At 45.6% G+C, this 23,014-nt stretch overlaps 2 protein-coding genes and 2 non-coding genes across 4 annotated transcripts in view; 1 reads left to right on the forward strand and 3 right to left on the reverse strand.

Moving 5' to 3' along the window:
* Positions 1 to 14,549, reverse strand: part of galnt1 (UDP-N-acetyl-alpha-D-galactosamine:polypeptide N-acetylgalactosaminyltransferase 1) — a 41,225-nt gene extending 26,676 nt beyond the window's left edge. The window contains exons 1-2 of the mRNA XM_062466117.1: positions 14,318 to 14,549; positions 3,025 to 3,136 (exon numbers count right to left, since the gene is read on the reverse strand). The gene's annotated coding sequence lies outside the window, so the exon portion shown is untranslated. The remainder of the gene's footprint in view (positions 1 to 3,024; positions 3,137 to 14,317) is intronic.
* Positions 14,550 to 18,923: 4,374 nt separating this feature from the next.
* ino80c (INO80 complex subunit C) lies at positions 18,924 to 20,558 on the forward strand. The gene is made up of 5 exons (XM_062466379.1): positions 18,924 to 19,260; positions 19,549 to 19,665; positions 19,773 to 19,884; positions 19,964 to 20,031; positions 20,154 to 20,558. The coding sequence occupies exons 1-5, from the start codon at positions 19,039 to 19,041 to the stop codon at positions 20,283 to 20,285; spliced, it is 651 nt and encodes a 216-aa protein (XP_062322363.1). The 5' UTR covers positions 18,924 to 19,038; the 3' UTR covers positions 20,286 to 20,558.
* A 336-nt stretch (positions 20,559 to 20,894) lies between these two features.
* On the reverse strand, positions 20,895 to 20,967 carry trnat-ugu (transfer RNA threonine (anticodon UGU)). The gene has a single exon. It is a non-coding gene; the product is annotated as a tRNA-Thr (tRNA).
* Positions 20,968 to 22,703: 1,736 nt separating this feature from the next.
* trnat-ugu (transfer RNA threonine (anticodon UGU)) lies at positions 22,704 to 22,776 on the reverse strand. Its single transcript has one exon. It is a non-coding gene; the product is annotated as a tRNA-Thr (tRNA).
* Between the last annotated feature and the right edge of the window lie 238 nt (positions 22,777 to 23,014).

The raw sequence follows: 23,014 nt of genomic DNA on the forward strand, positions 1-23,014 counted from the left end.
GCTCCCCCTCCCTCCCTCCATCTCCCCCTTCCCTCCCCCTTCCTCCCTCCCTCCATCTCCCCCTTCCCTCCCCCTTCCTCCCTCCCTCCATCTCCCCCTTCCCTCCCCCTTCCTCCCTCCCTCCATCTCCCCCTTCCATCTCCCCCTTCCCTCCCCCTTCCTCCCTCCCTCCATCTCCCCCTTCCCTCCCCCTCCCTCCCTCCCTCCCTCCAGCTCCCACTCTCCATGTCCTCTCCTCCTCTACAGACTTTATCCCTCTCTATAGAGATTGCCCAACCACTTGGCAGAACTGCTTAGAGGCGGAGAGAAACAAGAGTTTCACAATTTGAGTGGAACCTCCCTTCTGACTGTGTGTGTGTCTGTGTGTGACTGTGTGTGTGTCTGCGTGTGGGTGTGTGTGTGTGTCTGCGTGTGAGTGTGTGTTTGTGCGGAAATGGCTCTGTAACACCTCATATTACCTGCCAGATATTCAGTCTGATGAGCTATAAAACATAACTTTGCCACAACACCAACATCAAAGCACAGCATGTGTGTGTCAGCAGACCTAGAATAGGCTCAGACCAGGCCACACACACACAGACCAGGCCACACACACACAGACCAGGCCACACACACACACAGACCAGGCCACACACACACACAGACCAGGCCACACACACACACAGACCAGGCCACACACACACACAGACCAGGCCACACACACACAGACCAGGCCACACACAGACCAGGCCACACACACAGACCAGGCCACACACACACACAGACCAGGCCACACACACACACAGACCACACAGACCAAGCCACACACACAGACCAGGCCACACACACACACAGACCAGGCCACACACACACACAGACCAGGCCACACACACACACAGACCAGGCCACACACACACAGACCAGGCCACACACAGACCAGGCCACACACAGACCAAGCCACACACACACACAGACCAGGCCACACACACACACATAGACCAGGCCACACACACACACAGACCAGGCCACACACACACACAGACCAGGCCACACACACACACAGACCAGGCCACACACACACACACACAGACCAGGCCACACACACACAGACCAGGCCACACACACACACAGACCAGGCCACACACACACACAGACCAGGCCACACACACACACACAGACCAGGCCACACACACACACACAGACCAGGCCACACACAGACCAGGCCACACACACACACAGACCACACAGACCAGGCCACACACACACACACAGACCACACAGACCAGGCCACACACACACACACACACAGACCAGGCCACACACACACACAGACCAGGCCACACACACACACAGACCAGGCCACACACACACACAGACCAGGCCACTAACACACACAGACCAGGCCACACACAGACCAGGCCACACACACACACAGACCAGGCCACACACACACACAGACCAGGCCACACACACACACAGACCAGGCCACACACACACACAGACCAGGCCACACGTGATTTGTAAGTTGGCATTTACATACATGTGCTATGATTTGTACACATCGATGTCCATTCCTAAATATATCGTTTGTAATTTCTTAAAATACTTAACATTTCGTGTGTGCATTTCTCATGGTCTGTCATTTGTAAATCTACAATTCGCGTATGAAGTGTTGAATCTGCATTTGTAGATCGCCCAATACACGCGTGCAATCCTTCTTCCTATGACGTAACACTGATCCACAAACACAACCCCCCCCCCCCTTTCGACAGTGCCATCCGGTAGGTGGCACTGTAAATATAATTTTACAGTAAATATAATTTTACAGTATGTTTGACAAGAAGATTTGCTAGCTAACCAGCCATGTCACTGTCCCAAAATCAATATCAAGATTTTCACAAACAAAGTAGGCCTATCGGCCATATACTAGTTCTACGCTACAGTATGGCCGCAGCCTGTGGAGCGAGGTAAATAGCAAATGGGATGTGAGATGAGCGGTTACGTGTAGCCTAGTACTAGTGGAGCTATATGGCCGATACTTTATTCGTAAAAAAATTTATATTGATTTTGGGACAGTGACATGGCTGGTTAGCTAGCAAATCTTCTTGTCAAACATACTGTAAAATTATATTTACTGTTTGTCAACCATACACAATGTTATTGCCTTTGAATCTTGCTAGCCTAACGTTAGCTTTCGGGCTAATAGCTCAGTCAAAGGAAAGCCGGTGGGCAGAGGACAACACTGCCACCTACCGGATGGCACTGTCGAAAGGGGGGGGGGGGGGGGGGGTTGGGTTTGTGGATCAAAAAGCTATTTGTGTGTGGATCGCAAAAGACCGAACAGAATGTCTCAAAATTACGTCATAGGAAGAAGGATTGCACGCGTGTATTGGGCGATCCACAGATGCAGATTCAACACTTCACACGCGAATTGTAGATTTACAAATGACAGATCATGAGAAATGCACACACGAAATGTTAAGTATTTTAAGAAATTACAAACAGATATATTTACAAATGGACATCTATGTGTACAAGTAATAGCACATTTATGTAAATGCCAACTTACAAATCACGAGGAAGAATTTTGTTTTTGTGGATCGCAAAACACATTTGTAAATCGTGAAACATTTGTGGATCATGGTACTTGCATTTACGAATACTTTTGAGACATATCTCTCTCCATAACAGTGTGTCTCTGAGGGCTTGTGCAAAATGCATAACCACACATGCACACGCAGGTACACACGCACGTCCAGATGGACACACAGTGTGTCATGAAGACACCAGAGAGGCCATCAGGTCACCCAGCCACTCGAATGGAATGAATCAAACTAATTACACACAAATACTCTCACACACACACACATCGACCAAACTCAGTTACCAACACATCTCTGCCAATTAGGCCTGTGCCCACAGGTCAATACTCAACAGGTGCTTCAACATGAGTTAGCCTACATGTCCACCATAGGACTACAAGTCTGTCAGTGAGCCATGAGTGCTTAGGACTACAAGTCCCAAGTTGCAGCAGAGATGTGGTACCTGTTTAGCAGAGAAAAGGGGTCTCTGATCCAGATGTGCAGGGGCTCCACCAGCAAGGGGAGGAGCTTCAGAGATCCCACTTCCTCCTTCGCCTGTCACTCAAACATGTTCCCTGGAAATAGATAAAAGGCTTAGTCTACAGTCTGTACAAAGATACACACACCCTAGTATACATCCACCCTAGTATACATCCACCCTAGTACACATCCACCCTAGTACACATCAAACATCCACCCTAGAACACATACACACACTAGTATACATCCACCCTAGTACACATCCACCCTAGTACACATCAAACATCCACCCTAGAACACATACACACCCTAGTATACATCCACCCTAGTACACATCCACCCTAGTACACATCAAACATCCACCCTAGAACACATACACACACTAGTATACACACACCCTAGTATACAAACACATACACCCTAGTATACCCACACACACACACTATTCAGGGCTCCAGACTAACTTTTTTTACTAAGAGACTGTAGCCCCTAACTGAAAACTTTAGGGGAACAGTCAAAAAATGTAGGGGCGCACACCTTAAATCTCATGCAACGCAATTATTAAAAACTAAAAACTTTTGTACTTGCGGTGTAATATATTTTTGTCGCTTGCTTTTTTTTCCACAGGTACACCCTTGCACTTTTTGAAGTTCATGTTGTTTAATTGTTTAACTGTAACTTGTTCAACTAGGACGTACGCTCTAACCCTCAGGATGTACCCTCTAACCCTAACCCTCAGGATGTACCATGTAACCCTAACCCTCAGGATGTACCCTCTAACCCTCAGGATGTACCCTCTAACCCTAACCCTCAGGATGTACCATGTAACCCTAACCCTCAGGATGTACCATGTAACCCTAACCCTCAGGATGTACCATGGTTCTGTCACAGACAGTGCTGTTGAGTTACCGAAAACCTTCAGTTCAATATTGTGTATTTTTATAAATGTATATGTGACATATTAATATAGTTAGTATTGTTTTATCTAAAATGTGTAACTTTTAAAAATGTTCACAATTTATAATTTTAAGAAATGTCACTGAAGAGGATGATCCTCCACTGACTCCTACACACCAGGGATGGGTATCGTTACCGATACTGCGTCGCAGTCACAGGAAGTTAGAAAGAAATGCCTTCTGCAGTGTTAAATCCCAACATCATGAGACACAATACCAGTAATACACACTCTCTCTCCACGAGCGAGCGAGCCAACCCCTGACCACGGAGAGAAAGAAGAGAGGACTGACTCACTACAGGCCCACACACACTTCCTGAACAACCCTGACACATACACACCCTGACACACACACACACAGCAGTGTCGCTACACAGGTTACCATGCACACACTGGTCCACTTCCCTTTCTGTCAGGAAACGCGTCATTCTAGTCTTTCAGAGTTGGGGAGCAGACAGATTTGTGGTTATTTAGATACAAGACTAAACAACACCAAAGAGAGAATATGATCTACCTATCTATCTATCCGTCTGTCTGTTCATATATCCGTCTATCTATAGGGAGAGGGATAGAGGAAAGAGACAGCGAGGGAGGGAGAGAGACAGACGACTTCAGAGATCTCAACACTGCTCATTTTAGAGGATTAATCAGCGGCTTCTGAAAAATCCAACAGAGTCAATATGTCTATGTGTGAGTTACTTACTGCCAATTCATCAGTCTATTCTAGAGGGGCTTTGGCCTGCCAGCCTGTGTGTGTGTGTGTTTGTGTGCGTGTGTGTGTTAGAAACAGAACACTGGCAGTATGTATCCCCTGGCGTCACCATGGCTACTATGTAGTAATGTAGAAGACCATGCAGCAATGCAGGTATCCTCACTGGGATGGCTACACACACACACACACACATCTAGACAGACACATACACACATGTACACACACACACACACACACACTAGGTATTGAGAGAATTTACAGTTTCAGAGGATACTAACCCTCCAGAGTACAAGTGAGAGAAGATCTATATTATGAGACAGTCACAGATCTGTATCATGCAACACACACACACACACTCATTGGGACACACTAGACATATTGCAACTCATGGATGGAGACAGACATTTTGACCCAAGCCCAGTCAGCCCAGCCCAGGACCGGCAGTGATGACGTACTGACAGAACACAAACGTTGGGGTGAGGATCAGAGTAACACACAGAGGTGAGCCATGAGCACCAAGCTGAACTGAAGGCAAACATATTAGAGCGAAAACCAAACCACGGCAATGTTTACTGGCCTTAACAGCTGTGTGTTCACTGTGTTTGTGTCAAACAAATACCTTCACCCTGTGACATCACTCTGTCTCCATGACAGCACCTCCTACCTACCTCCCTCTCTCTCTCTCTCTCTCTCTCTCTCTCTCTCTCTCTCTCTCTCTCTCTCTCTCTCTCTCTCTCTTCTCTGTCCCTCCCTCCCTCCTTCCACCCATCCCTCTCTCCATTCTGCCACCCCTCTCTCTCCCCCTCCATCTCTCTCTCCATCCTTCTCTTCCTCCTTTCCTCTCACTTTCTGCCTACTCAACCAATAATTCCCACAGCACACACACCCTCCCTTCCCCATTCTCCTCCCCCATCACTCCCTCACATAGGCCGGTTTCCATTCTGTCTGGATAAAAGTGAGGAGGGGTGGGGAGAGGTTAACACGTATACCAAACTAGACTCTTTACACAATTAGCCAGGGGGAGACAGAGAAAGCAGGAATAGAGAGAGAGAATAGAGAGATGGAAGGAGAGAGATAAATGGAGTCAAGAAGGAGTTCCTCAGGCAGCTGTCTGACCATGAGGAAATCACCACAATGTCACAGCATATATGTAGCTAGTATGTAGCTATATGGTTAGTGTTAGTAACCCTAGCCTCTCCCACACACCATACACACACCATATATACACACACACAGGAGAAACATGGAGAGGGAGAGGAGAGATGGAGAGAAGAGAGGGAGAGCAGTAGTCAGTAATCCTGCCAAGGCATCCAGGAAAAGCTCCCTGTGGGGTCAAACAGGGAGAACGGGAACAGCAAGAGGAATACAGGGAAGGTTGGAGATCTGGAGAGAGAGGGGAGAGGGAGGGGGAGAGGAAGAGGGAGGGGAGAGAGGGGAGGGGAGAGAGAGGGAGATCAATGTTCTGTCCTGGAGGGTGGACCCTGGAATATGTTGGTAATAATGACCATCTTCCTATTGGACAAGGGGCACCTCGGAGAGATAAAGAGAGAGAGAGAGAGAGATAGAGTAAGAAAGACAGACAGAGAGAGAAATGTGCTTCCTGTTTACGGAGAGGAGCAGAGGAAGCAAGCTGCTAGAGACACTGGAACCGCCATGACACTGATGACAACACACACTCGCACACACACTCGCCCTCTCTGTATCCTGCATACACAGTCCTAACCCCCCCCCCCCCCCCCCGACATCTGCTGCTGAACAATCTTGTTCCTGCTTCCATATTCCCCTGTGCTCTGTCCCCCTTCTCTAACAGGATCAGGGCCTACAGTCAGCCTCTCAGGTCCTGCTGCTGTTTGCCACCTCTTTCCTCACACCTCACCCTGTCTCTCCCTTAGTCTCTCTCTCCCTCTGTCTCTCTCTCAGTCCGTCTCTCCTCTCTCCCTCTGTCTCTCTCCTCTCTCCCTCTGTCTCTATACCTGTCTTTCTCTCAGTCTGTCTCTCAGTCTCTCTCTCAGTCTGTCTGTCTCTCTCTCTCTCTCTTCTGTCCTTAGGGCCCGTTGAACTTGCTGTGTTATATGAGGCTGTATAAAAAGGAGGCACTAAACAGCCGATCAGTTGTCGTAAAATGCACATTTAAGACAGACAGGCACAGGCAGACAGAGATACACACTTCACAACCCATCAATTAGAACAGTATCAATATTTCATTTAGCTGTTTCTCACTCAATGTCCTAAGCTCCACACACACAAATACAGACACACACACACAATAATAAAGGATTGTCTGACCCTTTTTTCTACAATTTTTATTTAAAGACTAGGCAATAAATATTGTTCTGGAAGTTGTCATTTCTAATTCTAGCTCTCTCCAAGACTTGACTGAAGGAGCGCCCACACTGTGACAACTGTAACTAACAACAAATATCCAAATGTTCCCATTAATTGTATAGTTTCTAGTTTTAGTGTGGATAGACCTTTAGGTTAAATCAGTCACAATCAATAACGTACTTTTGTAATACATTCTTGCTGTCTCAATCTAAGTCTGGAATGGACTAATAGGTTGTTAGACTGTGGATCTCAAGCCAGTTCAGTGATTCAGAGACAGCAACTTTCCCTCTGTCCTCCCTCCTCTCTCCCTCCATATCCTTTCTTCTCTCCATCTCTCCTCCTCCATGTACCCCATCCTCCTTCCCTCTTCGGTTCTCCTCTCCCTCTCCCTAACCCCTCTCTCCCCCCATCTCTCTCTCTCCCCCTCCTCTCTCTCTCCCCCCTCCCCCTCCTCCTCTCTCTCCCCCCTCCTCTCTCCTTCCCTCCCCTCCTCTCCCTCCCCTTCCTCTCTCTCCCCCCCGCTCTCTCCCCCCCCTCTCCCCCCCCTCTCTCTCCACCCTCCTCTCTCTCCCCCTCCTCTCTCTCTCCCCCTCCTCTCTCTCCCCCCTCCTCTCTCTCCCCCTCCTCTCTCTCTCTCTCCCCTCCCCCTCCTCTCTCTCCCCCCCTCCCCCTCTCTCCCCCCCTCTCTCTCCACCCTCATCTCTCTCCCCCCCCTCTCTCTCTCTCTGCCCACACACACACACACACACACCATGCCCTCTGCGCCCCCCAAACACAACGTACACAGAGCGAGTCTGACATTTGTGGCACACAGAATGGATTTCTGATGGCTTAAAAAACACAGACACAAGCACAATGGGCCCCGTTGTTCTGCAGTCCACCAGCAGTGAGGGTAGATATGTCGTATCAAAACAACCGGGGTTAGACAACTTCTCTCAGAGAAAGTACCCACACACACACTGGGTGGGGAAGCTGTGAGGCAGCAAACAGAGGCAGAGTTCTAGATAACATCCAGAGATGGATGGCTCTAAACCGGCCAGGCAGCCAGTCCTACATGAAGGACTGTTCCTGGATCAGGGTTACCCAGGGCTGGGGGGTGTTCCTGGGTCAGGGTTACCCAGGGCTGGGGGGTGTTCCTGGGTCAGGGTTACCCAGGGCTGAGGGGTGTTCCTTGGTTGAACATGTCTTCTGATTACAGACCTGGAAATCACAGTGGAGCTTTCATTCAGGATCATGGTCCATCCAAACATCTGCTCTCTCTTTCTTTTACCTCTCCTTCTCCCCCTCTTCATTTTCAGTATTTTCTGAGTGACTGTATATTTTGATCTGTGTGTGTTGGTGTGCGTGGGCCTCGTCTATCTCTGATCTCAAGAGTGAGAGTAGAATAGTGCATCTCTACTCCCAGTTATCCCTATAAATCCTGTCTGCGCCCGAATATCTCGACTCAACCAGCTCAGCAGGGAAACCAGCCAACACACACGGTTCACCATCACATACTATCTGTTGACACAGATGCCCTCAAACACACAGAGAACTGGAAATGCAATATAGACAACAACTTCAATATAGAGGTGTATGAGAGAGAGAGAAAGACGGGGGAGAGAGAGAGAGACAGGGAGAGAGAGAGACAGGGAGAGAGAGAGAGAAAGAGAGAGAGAGAGAGAGAGAGAGAGAGAGAGAGAGAGAGAGAGAGAGAGAGAGAGAGAGAGAGAGAGAGAGAGATTGAGTATTCCATGTGTCAGCAGTAACTGGACACATTCCATTTCCTCTACAGCAGAAGTGGGGGCCGGGGGTGTGGGGGCCAGTTACCATGGAAACCATGTTTTTCCTGTGGGGGTGCCACATCTCCTACTGGAGTAGATGCTGGAAGAGGAACACACGCAGCTGGGAGTAGGCGGGTCAAACACAGCCGACAGTTGGTTGAAGTGATAATATAATAATGTTGCTGAAAGTGAACTGGAGAGACTTGAATGGCTTGTCGCTGGGAGCCTTGCCCAACTGCTTTGACTGGCTGCTCTGATCAGCTGTCCCAACAGTCACACACTATTTCACAGTCACAAATAAACCTTATCAATCAAGTCAGAACAAGTGAAATAATGGAGATCATACACTGAGCAATACTGAAGCTGAATCCCACCTGATTTGACAGTAGTTACCTGATAAACCAGCCAATTATTAGAATCAGGTGTGAATATTTGTGTTGGACCAAAAACCTACAGGCAGTTAGCTCTCCAGGAACAGGGTTGGAGACCCCTGGACTAGACTATAAGGTTGAGGACTAGACTATAAGGTTGAGGACTAGGCTATAAGGACTAGACTATAAGGTTGAAGACTAGACTATAAGGACTAGGCTATAAGGTTGAAGACTAGACTATAAGGTTGAGGACTAGACTATAAAAACTAGGCTATAAGGTTGAAGACTAGACTATAAGGACTAGGCTGTAAGGACTAGACTATAAGGACTAGGCTATAAGGTTTAAGACTAGGCTATAAGGACTAGACTATAAGGACTAGGCTAGAAGGTTGAGGACTAGACTATAAGGACTAGGCTATAAGGTTGAAGACTAGACTATAAGGACTAGACTATAAGGACTAGACTATAACGACTAGGCTATAAGGTTGAAGACTAGGCTAGAAGGTTGAGGACTAGACTATAAGGTTGAGGACTAGGCTATAAGCTTGAGCACTAGGCTATAAGGACTAGGCTATAGGTTTGAGGACTAGGCTACAACATCTAGGCTAGAAGGCTGAGGACTAGACTATAGGACTTGGCTATAAGGTTGAGGACTAGGCTATAAGAACTAGACTATACGTTTGAGGACTAGGCTACAACATCTAGGCTAGAAGGTTGAGGACTAGACCATAAGGACTACACTATAAGGTTGAGGACTAGGCTATAAGGACTAGGCTATAAGGTTGAAGACTAGACTATAAGGACTAGGCTATTAGGTTGAAGACTAGATTATAAGGACTAGGCTATAAGGTTGAGGACTAGGCTATAAGAACTAGACTATAAGTTTGAGGACAAGGCTATAACATCTAGGCTATAAGGTTGAGGACTAGACTATAAGGTTGAGGACTAGACTATAAGGTTGAGGACTAGACTATAAGGTTGAGGACTAGACTATAAGGTTGAGGACTAGACTATAAGGTTGAGGACTAGACTATAAGGTTGAGGACTAGACTATAAGGTTGAGGACTAGACTATAAGGTTGAGGACTAGACTATAAGGTTGAGGACTAGACTATAAGGTTGAGGACTAGACTATAAGGTTGAGGACTAGACTATAAGGTTGAGGACTAGACTATAAGGTTGACGACTAGGCATCAGGGTGTTGGTGTCAAGAGTTCAACTTTCAAACACACACTCCAGATACACACAAGCTCAAAACTGTGTGTGCATGTGTGTGTGTGCATGGTAGAGTGTGTGTTGGTTTTTGACCAAGCAGGTTGCTGCTGTGTTGCTGTGTGCTGGTTCTTGACCAAGCAACTGTACATGGTTGTCAGTAGCCCTGATTGACCCACTTTTCTTCAACTCTAGTGAGCCCCCAGAGGATGGACACACACGCACACATTACAAATGACAATTTCAGACACTTAGTAAACTCTGCAACACGGTGCTGACACCCAACTGCCTCCTCTCCTGCATCCTCCTCCCTCCCTCTCTGTGAGGTAGCTAGTGCTGCTATCTGATATCACTGCTCAGTAACATCCAGTGTGTCAGATGAAGGAGTCTGACTGGCCTGCACATCACAAGAAACACATAACTGTGGTCATACCAGAGGAACTGAAGACAGAGAGAGCAAAAATTATCAATAGTTTTGGGCCGTTTGATAGCTACAATACACCGCTAACAATCGATGGCCGGCAGCCAAAAAAGGTAGCATCCGTAAATCCAGTACAAACCCAGTAAAAAGGAAATACAAGCCTGTCATTACAGGGTTAGGGTTAGTCATTACAGGTCTGTAATGACTTCTCTATGCCATCCTTGATGGTGCCATCCTTGATGGTGCCAGCCAATAATATCTAACCTGAGAAGACCCTGTGTCTCAAGCCTGGGTGCTGGGTCTGGGGGGGTAAACACAGGCATGCAGGTTGGCACAGCTACTCTGCCAGTCTCTGGACAGTAGGAGATACACGGGTCTGCGCTTCCAGGAAGCATGGTGTGAACTCTCTTTCTCAGTCTGCTGGCTTGTGCAGTGTTTTACAGTGTGTGTACAGAGTGTGTGCAGTGTGTGTGTGCGTGTGCATGAGCGAGTGAGTGTGAGTGAGTGATCCGGTTGTGGGCAGAAGGAACAATAACATTCCTGTGCTCTGGACTCCAGGTGGCTGTGGAAACCCAAGCCTCCTGGCACAGGGAGCACTGCTGCCTCTCCTGAGACCCAGGACAGAATAGAGCTATTGTTCAAGGGCAACTCCAAACAACTGACACACTAAAATCCAACCCCTCTCTTTCTCTCCCTCACATACACACATACACACCACATAGACTACACCACATAGAATGCACAAAACACACATCACAGACCCAGAAACAAACAAAAACCCACAAGTTGAACATGAACTCGAGACAGAAACAAACACACACACTGTCACACATCTGCTGTCTGAGGACTCCGACAGGCAGCAGGACAGGAAACACATCACCCAGACCTCTCCGGCCTGAGATGGAAGAACATTATTCATTTCCTGTCGATGCTGGACTGTCACGGTCTAGAACAGCGTCTGGCTTACCAAGACGACGGAGACACGATTCAAATCATGACACTACTTCTCCAAACAGGAGAATGGAGAGGCTGAAGGCAGCCCTCTGAGCTCATTCACTCACACACTCACACTTAAGAGATGGGGAGGGAGACATGTCATCTGTTGCTCAAAGGCAACAACCCTCACTCTTCTCACTTTCTCTCTCTCACTTTCTCTTTCCATCCCTCACTCTCTCCTGTGTTCTCTGCTGTGCAGCTGCAGTGTGGCCTGAGGGCACAGAAGACGTCCAGCAGTCTGCTGTGCAGAGCAGTGTGCTCTGTACAGCAGACTGCTCTGTACAGCACACTGCTCTGCACAGCACACTGCTCTGCACAGCACACTGCTCTGTACAACAGACTGCTCTGTACAGCACACTGCTCTGCACAACACACTGCTCTGTACAACAGACTGCTCTGTACAGCACACTGCTCTGTACAACAGACTGCTCTGTACAGCACACTGCTCTGTACAACACACTGCTCTGTACAACACACTGCTCTGTACAGCACACTGCTCTGTACAACAGACTGCTCTGTACAACAGACTGCTCTGTACAGCAGACAGACTGCTCTGTACAGCAGACTGCGCTGTACAGCACACTGCTCTGTACAGCACACTGCTCTGTACAGCACACTGCTCTGTACAGCACACTGCGCTGTACAGCACACTGCTCTGTACAACAGACTGCTCTGTACAGCAGACAGACTGCTCTGTACAGCACACTGCTCTGTACAGCACACTGCGCTGTACAACAGACTGCTCTGTACAGCACACTGCGCTGTACAGCACACTGCTCTGAACAGCACACTGCTCTGTACAGCAGACAGACTGCTCTGTACAGCAGACTGCGCTGTACAGCAGACTGCGCTGTACAGCACACTGCTCTGAACAGCACACTGCTCTGTACAGCAGACAGACTGATCTGTACAGCAGACTGCGCTGTACAGCACACTGCTCTGTACAGCACACTGCGCTGTACAGCAGACTGCTGGATGTCTTCAGAGCTATCTGTGCCCTCTGGCCATACTGCAGCTGTGTGTATCAGGGCCTGACAGTACAGATAGCACTGGATAGCTTCCCTCCAGATCCACTGATGCACATGTTATCCTAGTATCTGAGCCAGAGGCCACACACACAGGCACAGAGGAATAATAATACCCCACCCTCCTTTCTCTCCCCAAGAGAAACATGATAGATTCATTTAATTTTCTCCTATGACATTCCTACATCTTCATCAGTTCTATAGGAGTAACCTGTGTGATTTCCTTGCATCTATTTTAAGCAAATAATCGTATCTGATAAATATGTGATTACAGCAAAATGACTACATTGCATGTGCACCGCAAGCGTACACACACATGTGCTGCAAGCTAGCAGACACAATCTACCCTCACACACACTCTGGTTTCACATTGATCAAAAAGGTGCTGTAAAACGTCCCTTAAGGACTGAGTTCCATCAGATGTAATCAACCCTGGCTGGTAAGGGAGAAAGACCTGGAGTGGTGATGCATGTTATAGTTATGGATATGGCTCAAACAGCCAGACCAACTATTTTACTATGTATACAACTGCTATGAGTGAAATATGTTCCAGAGGCCAAAGAGACACACGCCTTAATCAAAACACCTTCACTGCGGTGACTTGTACGATGCTAGTCGATGATAGTACCAAGGCTAACATACAGGGTGGTGACGGATGCCAGACAGATCCAACATTTACACCCACCCTATTTGACAAGCTCCAGACAAAAATGTCATTGGAACAGAAAGTTTAGGTGCAACATTAAAGTTATTGCCATTGAATTCTTTAAGTTCACGTCACTTGGCTTATGAAACTGCATTTCTGGAGAAGCATATGTCTGTGTTTCGAGACCTATAAGGACAGTAACTCGTAGCTCAAGACAGCTTGAATTCAAGCAATGTATCTGCTTCGCGACCACGTCGACAGCATTCGCTACTAGTACACAGACTTTGTGATGACTATTAGGTTCCTCAAGCCAACTCATTTTAGAGTTGACGAAGTAGGCTTGTATAAATTCCCATAGATTTGCTGATGATTTAAGTAACAACTAGCTAAGCTTCCTTATTAAGGACCAAAAGCTAGTTCGAAAGATAGATGATCCCGCTGTTGTCGTGCCCGTGTAGGATGACGTTGTTTGCAGAATAAGTGGCCCAGTAATGTTGGCAGCAAACGGTACCAGTGTACATTTCACTAACGTCGTTAGATGTACGGTAATACCGTTAGCTAGCCAACAAGCTATAACGGTGCTACAACGTCACAAAATGTAGCTGTTGTCGCCCTCTCTGCCAACAGCAGCGAACCAAACCTTCTTCAGTACTGTACAGACAGTATTGCAACGAAGAAAACTGGAACTCGATTTACCAGCAAAAGCAGTGACACTAACCAATGTGTCTGCTGGTCGCGATGAAACGTATTGTCGTGATCTAGCTAGACTAGCTAGCTACGTACTATGGTATGAAGTGGTCCTCCAATCGAAGCTTTTCTGTTCTGAGATCAAGAGACAACTGATACCGTACCTCAAAAATTAATCCGAGAAGAGTGATGATTTTCCACAGTGAGAGACAGCGAAGGGGACAGCGTAACTGGGTCAAAATATGTCATACGAGATGGCGTCCATTTAAAATATATTTTACTGTCCCTATCCGTCGCCAAGGAGATATTCCGTGCCGCGCTGTTTGGTAGAAGAGATCTCCGTGCGGCCGTTTACGACGGTCGGGGCTGCGCGAGCGTTGACTGCTGTCGGTTGAGATCAGAGCCACATCCCATACTACCCTCCCTCTGCAGACCCAACCCGGAAGAAATACAGAAGACCTGCATAGTCTCTTTGATCCATAGGGTTCTAGCCATAACGACCATATCAAATATATTCAAATTTTCGCTAAGCATGATTTATGTGATGTTCGTGTGAGGATGTACGACTACACCGATGATAATCTTCATTATTTTGACTTCATTTTTACCTGGTCAACTATCTGTCTGTACGCTCTCTCATCATGTCACCAGGGCTCTCAAGTTTGAAGACAGGCAAGAGTGACATTCTCCCCCCCCCCCCCCCCCCCCCCCGTTGGGGGTCAAAATTAATATATTAATTAATTGCTTTTTACCTGATATCTTTGAAAGGCAGCAATGATTAATGCATCCATGGCCAGGATATAATTATAAAATATGACATTATTTTAAAAGTGACCTATAACATCGACTATGCAAAACAATTAAATGTATTTAGTGCTAATAAAATGATAACGCCTATTTGGAAATAGATGTTTATAATGTGACAATATGTCAGGCATCGTGTGATAACGAAAATAATACTAGGCCAATTATATATAACAGATGAGGTATTGCAAGCTCCGTCAGAGGTATCGGGCCTATGTTCGTCCCGCACTGGGTTCGAACCAGCCACTTCTGACATCCTAAGCGCCACCACTACCAACTACGCCAACGAAAAGCTAGAAATCTATTGATGCAGGTGGCCTATTACATACCTGAGGAGTGAGTTTCACCGATACACACCGGCTACATCTATGAACTACTTGTTCTGAGCAGGTGTTGTCAGTGAACAGGCTGTAAAACTGTTGGTTAAGACACTGTTGGTTATGAAAAACTGATGTTAATTATCTGGTAAACATTTTCTAACAGCAGTCAAGTTGTCATTGATTGTGTCAAACAAGTTGTGAATATGTTGTAACAGTAAAACAGGAGATCATGACTGTGCTCAAAGTGATGCTCGAGCTCCAGTGGTTTGCTTTGTAGGTGAACAAAACTTTCAGAAGACGTAGCAGAATCACGAAAAATTAGAGGATATGCTTTTTTTCCATTGGTTGTTGCATTAAATCTTACCCAGATACAATAGTGCTATTTTCCGATTGGCTATTGTATAGACCCTTTCTTTTTTTTGATTGGCTGATAAGTGGCAGGCTCGACTAAGAACTCCTGGGGAGATGCGCTTGATTCCTGCCGGTTCCATAGTGAGAGCGGCGCGGTCAGAGGAATTTTGGTTGGGTGCTGCGGCATATTAAATATATTATAAATATTTTTTTTCTGCGTGAGAAATACAATGTGTGGCGGAAGGGCGTGACAAAAGACCGAAATGAGTCACTGTCACGCTCAATGCGTGACACTTGAGAGCCCTGTGTCACAGAATTGCCTTAATGAAATGTAGGTTGAGAATTAATAACAGATTTTCAGTCTTTCAAACCATACAATTCTAGTTTTTTTTAAATGTGTGAACAAATTTCTACGACTTGTCATACCCTCCCCGATGCAGTGTACAGCTCTGTGTAGGCCAGATGTGTCTTCCTCAGAGCACACTACTGATATGGGTTAAAGGCAGAGTTAAGTGTGAAATATGATCTTCTGAGCCTGCTCTATACTCCCAGGGCAAGGACATACACACACACACAATAATGATGTCTCTGTCTCTTACACTTACACAACTATAGTGTCATACACAATAATTCACACTATCTGATATAAAATCACACCACACACAACAGCATCCAAAACACACACATACACATCCATTATGTGTTTCACACACATCTGATGCCAGTCGATGCCACCCTGACACTCAATATGTCAATATGTCAGACTTCTGGATGGGAGGCACTCTCCAGAGGGACTGACTACAGCAGAACACTAAACCCTATCTGTTATATCATCAAAACGTCAATTACAACCTTTGGGGAAAATGACTGCATATATGCTGTGTGGCACATCCCTCTTATACATATGATCAAAACAAAAACCATTTAGCACAAGTGACACACGTGTGGGCAGCACAGGTGACACGTGTGGGAAGCGGGAGTAGGGGTCTTGGGCCAAGAGAACCCTGGGCTGTGGATATTCCCAGCATGTGGATGATGCTTCAACAGGATGATTATTTTAAAACAAAATATACAATTGTGTTGTTCCCGTTTGTAGTGTGACAGGTGATGTGTTTATAAAGACTGCTGAGGTGTAATACCTCACAGTTACAGCACACAGTTGAACTCCGCTCATAAAACATTAATACCTGCTTGCAATTGAGCTGCAACAGTCAGACTTTATTTATGTGGAACTCGTGGCAGCAGCCGGCTGCTGAAATATGGATGAGACGTCAGGAGAGGCCCTCCTCTGAATCAGCAGTTTCCCCGGTAAACATCCCCACACGTTCACTCCAGTTCCAAAACAGAGCTCGACAGGACAAAAAAACACGTAATGGACAGGCCTCTACTGTGTGCTGTGTAAATGACAGGCCTCTACTGTGTGCTGTGTAAATGACAGGCCTCTACTGTGTGCTGTGTAAATGACAGGTCTCTACTGTGTGCTGTGTAAATGACAGGCCTCTACTGTGTGCTGTGTAAATGACAGGTCTCTACTGTGTGCTATGTAAATGAGAGGCCTCTGTGTGCTATGTAAAAGACAGGCCTCTGTGTGCTGTGTAAATGACAGGCCTCTGTGTGCTGTATAAATGACAGGCCTCTGTGTGCTATGTAAAAGACAGGCCTCTGTGTGCTATGTAAAAGACAGGCCTCTGTGTGCTATGTAAATGACAGGCCTCTGTGTGCTGTATAAATGACAGGCCTCTGTGTGCTGTGTAAAAGACAGGCTTCTCCCAGGAGTTCTGGAGTGAACTGATGTGCTGGAGGCTTTTGCTTGCAGGCTGTTTGTGAAAAGTTGATAGTTTGTATAATTACAGTGTACGCATGTATCTCCTTGGGCACTGGGTGGTTCTCTAATCTTTATCAACACCAATCATCTATGGAAGATTATCTGGCCCTCCGTTCTTTAAAAGGGTATTACAACACCAGCCCTTGATAGCAGGTTAGATGTTTACTTTAGTGTTCTGATAAATGTGTGCTCAGCCTTGAGGTATGTGCTGCATGGTCCTACTCTCACTGGATCTATGCAGTTACATTTACTGTGGATGTAACAGACGTGGTCTTGCAAGCTCCATCAGAGGTATCGGGCAAATCGTCCCGCACTGGGTTCGAACTTATCACCTCTGGCTTCCCAAGCGCCACCACTACCAACTACGCCAACAAAAAGCTAGCAATTTGCTGACGCGGGTGGCCTGTTACATACCTGAGGAGTGAGTTTCACCGATACGCACCGGCTACATGGACAAACTACACACTCTTATTAAATACGCAAACACAAAACCATAGGACGTTCCCTCTTCAAAACTGCTCTTTCACATTCCAGTGCATCACTGTTTGCTCATTCACTTTGTTCTTCTCTGTTGAACAAGGCTCAAAGTATATTTACAGATACACTCCCTGTTCCAGGGAGAATACTGCAGGCACTTTTTCCTATACTCAATGCTGTTCACACAGCCTGTGATCATTTAGCTTTTATCTAGAAAACACCCCCTTTTATCTAGAAAAACTAAACATTTATGTCACACTACCTTTTATTTGTCAATTATCTTGACTCCATCTTTCATCCAGCAAAACAATGTTTCCAACGAACACTGGAACTTCTCAGCAGGTAAAGCATCAAACACAACAGCCTAACCCTAACCAACAGCATGTTATTTTATTGTCACTGGTATCCCATATTTGTTTAAAATATCTGTGTTACCCAAACACCTGTCCACTCTCATAGAATAACTGCTTTACCAACAAAATTCCATTGTCCACCCATAATTAAAAAAAAAAAATCTTATCAATTCAAGTGTTCAAAATTAGACACTTATGAGCAGAATAAGTATGCTATCTCACCAGGATAGCAATGGGTGCTTTTGGAAATCAGAATTGCAAAGCAAAGCAAAATTGCATTTCAATAGTAATTCAGTAACTCCAACCTTATCAATAGCCAAGTTTGTGCTGATATTCCAAATTCTATACTTACCTTTTTTTATCCATCTGGTTTCAAAAACAATATTAGAAGTAGACTATTCAAATGAAGAACATTTATACCTTCCTGATCTTGAGTTTCTTTTTTATTTAGATTTTTTATGAGCTATTTCTCCATACAAAATTATTGTTTAGTATCTTGTTCCTTAACAGTTTTTTGGGGGACATGTACAGTAATATTATCTCCTCTAATATTTTAAAGAATAATCTATCGTTCTAATTTTGTCAGCGGGAGATGACGCCACATTGTAGGCGTTCATCTATTCAATTTCCGGGTCAAACGTATATTTACCAGTTTGATACCGCTATTGGGCAACGTGTGTTGGCCATAACCTGGTTAACAGTTTTTTGCTTACGGATCACATCTTAAACGCCCAATTTAACCCATTTACACAGACATGGCTTCGCAGCACACTGTTCCTACAGTGAGCAGAGCCGGGGCAGTAACTGCAACGACCACACCAGCAGCTCGAGCCCAGAGTGTGGTTGCTGCTAGTCCCGTAACGTTCCGAGGGAAGAAACGGCCAACCAGTCCTGCAACCTCCCCAGCAACGCAGGCCAGTGGCAACAACAGCAAAAAAAGAAAAGCACCACATGTTACAACTCCAGCACAAGCACAGGTACTTCCAGGTGAAGCTATCTACAAATGTCTAAACAATGCACGATTGTTCGAGCTAGCTTGTAGTTATGTAAACTTTACACACGTCTAACCCTTGAGGTGAAGGAGGCTACAGAGGAGGTGAACGATAACAAGGCTGATGGATATCTACAGATTGTATTATATATTTACAGTAATTACATTTTACGTTCAAATATATTTTTTGTTTCAAGACACAGGTATATCGTTCAGTTTAAGATTAACAACTGACGTTTCCTCGAGTCGTAATTAAAAATGTTTTAAATCCTAGATTGTAGCAATGGAGGCACAATCCGAGGGGAAAGCACCGAGTGCGGTAGACGTGACTGTACCGACCACCACGGAGCCCGTTACCATTCCCCTAACTTTTAAAGATCCCAATTTTACGGTAAAAGGAACAACATTTTTAAAGACATTTTAATGTTAACAAGTGTAATAAGTAAGGTTAGATCCAATACGTGAAGTCTTATTCCGATCACCTACTTTGTTCTGCAGCATTCAGGGATTGGCGGTGCAGCAGCAGGGAAAAAGAACCGAACATGGAAAAATCTAAAACAAATCCTGGCTGTGGAACGGACGTTACCCTGGAATATGAATGATCCCAACTGTGAGTCTCTCACCCTCTTTAATGTGTGCGCCTTGTCCAAAGCTAACTGTCTGGTTTTGATCCACTAATGTTTTCACAGACTACAGCATTGATGCTCCTCCTTCCTTCAAACCAGCCAAGAAATACTCAGACATCTCTGGACTCCCTGTTAGTAACTACACCTAACCCTAACTACACCTAACCGTAAACACGTTGGGCCATGACCTTATATTGTTAATTATATAGGTTGATAGAACAACAGAGCTGTTTTGACCTGTATGTTTCTGCAGGCTAACTACACAGACCCTCAGACCAAGCTGCGGTTCACATCCTCTGAGGAGTTCTCCTACATCCGCCTGCTCCCTACTGACGTGGTCACTGGCTACCTGGCGCTCCGAAAGGCCACCTGCGTTGTGCCCTGACAACTCTCGCTACGACCTGATCTGGGACCAGCTCATCCACCTCCAATCCAAAGGCCTGGCACTTCATCAGTGCTCAAGGACCGTTTCTCGTTGTGATGGTATTCTGAGAAGAGGGAGACGTAGATAAACTGTGTTTGACAGCATGGACTCATGGAGTGCCTTTGTCAATACAAAGAGCCTTCCAGGCATCATAGTAAGACTTGTACATTCCCCATCTGACGCATGAGAGCCTTCCAGGCATCATAGTAAGACTTGTACATTCCCCATCTGACGCATGAGAGCCTTCCAGGCATCATAGTAAGACTTGTACATTCCCCATCTGACGCATGAGAAGATATCATTTGGAACTGATTTGTTTGAATTTTTGAACGACCCTTGTGTAGCGTGCAACATGCAGTTGTCATGTTTCATGTATTCAGCATTCCCAGTGTTTAAATGCCTCATGTCCTGTTGGATCATACACATTATTTAGTTGAATAAAATCTTGTCCAAGAGAAATCATCGCGACACATATGTTTGCTGGGTTTAACAGTTGACATTAAACTTGATGGGAATCAACATATGTCACTGGCCAACTGGCATAGATCTACTAACACAAAAATGAGTGACAGGCCCCAGCGAGAATTGAACTCGCGACCCCTGGTTTACAAGACCAGTGCTCTAACCACTGAGCTATGGAGCCCAACCTGCTTGGGCTATCTATTAACAGAATTGTATAACTAAATACAAAACCACACCCATGTCACAAGGTATTACATAGAGAGGCAGTGTATCTTCTGCATTCCTAGAATAAAGAAGACCCAAAAGGAGATAACAATGGTCTACGTTCCCTATTACACCCCACCATTAACAGTTACCAGAAACAACCAACCAGCATTAAAAATTAGGTCACACCATGAGGTGTGAACCACTGAAACTTCATTGTCATGAAAAACATGAAACTTTTCAAGCAACTCAAGTTTTTAGCTTAACCCTTGTGTTATCTTCGGGTCATTCTGACCCATCAGTCATTGTGACCCACCGTCGTATTGCGACAAATTTACCGCATACAAAGACAAAGTGAAGCATTTTCTTTTAACAGCTAGGCTGTCTCAGACCCCCCACATTGCAAAGGTTAAAAGAAAATTATTTTAATTTGTTTTTGTATTGGGTAAAATTGGGTAAACACAACGATGGTTCGTTATGAACCTTTGGGTCATGTGACCCGAAGGCAGCACAAGGGTTAATTGGGCTGGTGGCAGGGTAGCTTCCAGCCTACAATAGTATGTCAGATACAGTTATCATAAACCGGTATAGGATGTATTTGATTCTGACGGGGGTACTTTGCACATTGGCACAGAGTAAGTACTGTTAGGTCATTTATTGCGACAGTTACATTGTAAAAGCAGTTGTGATTGCACACTCTCTAACCCTAACCTCTCCACTCAAACTGTGAAGTACCTGTTGTTTACTGTGATGTTGTGTGCCATTTCCTCATGATCGTCCTGGTGAGTGTGATGTGTGTGTGTGTGACTGTGATGTGTGCAGGTGTGATGTTTATGTGGTGGGCTGCTCTGAAAAGGAGAGAGAGGCTGTGCTGCTATTGGACGGAGAAGTGATTTGTACAGGAAGTGTGGTCCTTACCTGAGTTCGTAGGTCCTTAGCTCCTACGTTCCACACTTGTTTAAGAACGCTGTCGAAGGCTGGCATGTTTGTCGAGGCTCCTTGGAGTTCTGGAAAGCAGCTGAGAAGAATCCACCAGAGGTTAGGGTTAGGTAATGGGTTTATTTACATATGGATCTTGAGAACTAATACATTATTTTCTACACTATCCCCACGGTTGCCCTAGACCACTCCAGCTGACCAAGAATAATGTAAAACAGCTGGTAATATGAAGGTGACTGAAGGGACATCTCTCATCCAACAAGGACAGCAGGTTCCACCAGTTCACCACGCTGAGCTTCCCTTCTTGACATCTTTCCAGGTGTTTTACAAGATAACTAAATTTAAATGTGGAAAAACGTATTACCAAGTGACCTTTTACCAAGTGACCTTACATTGGCGACAGCTGACGACACAGCCCTGGCGGATGTTTCAACTGAACGGACTCAATAACCAATGTTAAAAAGGAAAGTGGCAAGAATTGAGAGTTAGCAAGATTACATTCTTATCTAAATTAAGGGACAACTGGATGACTGATGAATCCCTATTGGATTTTAATTATACGACTACTGGTTATTGAGAGTCTTGCTATCCAAGATTCATTGGCAACAGAAACACATTAATAAAATGCATTGGTCTGAATGATTCATTTTGCTACTTGTGTGCAATTATATAGTTGTTTCCATTATACTCAATATTGAACTATATCTATATTAGATTGATCATTGATGTAACTACAGATTTCATGTTGCGGATCAAAATAATGATATCTCTCCAAGGCCCCAGCGAGAATTGAACTCGCGACCCCTGGTTTACAAGACCAGTGCTCTAACCACTGAGCTATGGAGCCTTCCTTGCGAAAAGTGGCTGATAATAGGTTATTAAAAGATCGTTATGTAATCGTCATGCCGAATGGCATGGCCGAATCCTAATACTCTGTCATACCCCTACCCCGTAGTTTACCCCTGGCCCTTGTCCCTCGAAACTGAGGGGTAAGGGCTACATAGCCCTATAAAATGAGACACCACTTGGTTACGGTTACGTATATCGATGTCTACAAAGCAAGTAGCGTTATGCACTGATAACGA

The sequence above is a fragment of the Osmerus eperlanus genome, chromosome 7 (assembly GCF_963692335.1).
Source record: "Osmerus eperlanus chromosome 7, fOsmEpe2.1, whole genome shotgun sequence".
NCBI lineage: Eukaryota > Metazoa > Chordata > Actinopteri > Osmeriformes > Osmeridae > Osmerus > Osmerus eperlanus.

Coding starts and splice junctions, on each gene's coding strand:
- ino80c (XM_062466379.1), top strand. CDS start 19,039: ATGGCTTCGCAGCACACTGTTCCTACAGTGAGCAGAGCCGGGGCAGTA. Junction 19,261..19,548: donor CAACTCCAGCACAAGCACAG/GTACTTCCAGGT, acceptor TTTAAATCCTAG/ATTGTAGCAATGGAGGCACA. Junction 20,032..20,153: donor CAGACATCTCTGGACTCCCT/GTTAGTAACTAC, acceptor ATGTTTCTGCAG/GCTAACTACACAGACCCTCA.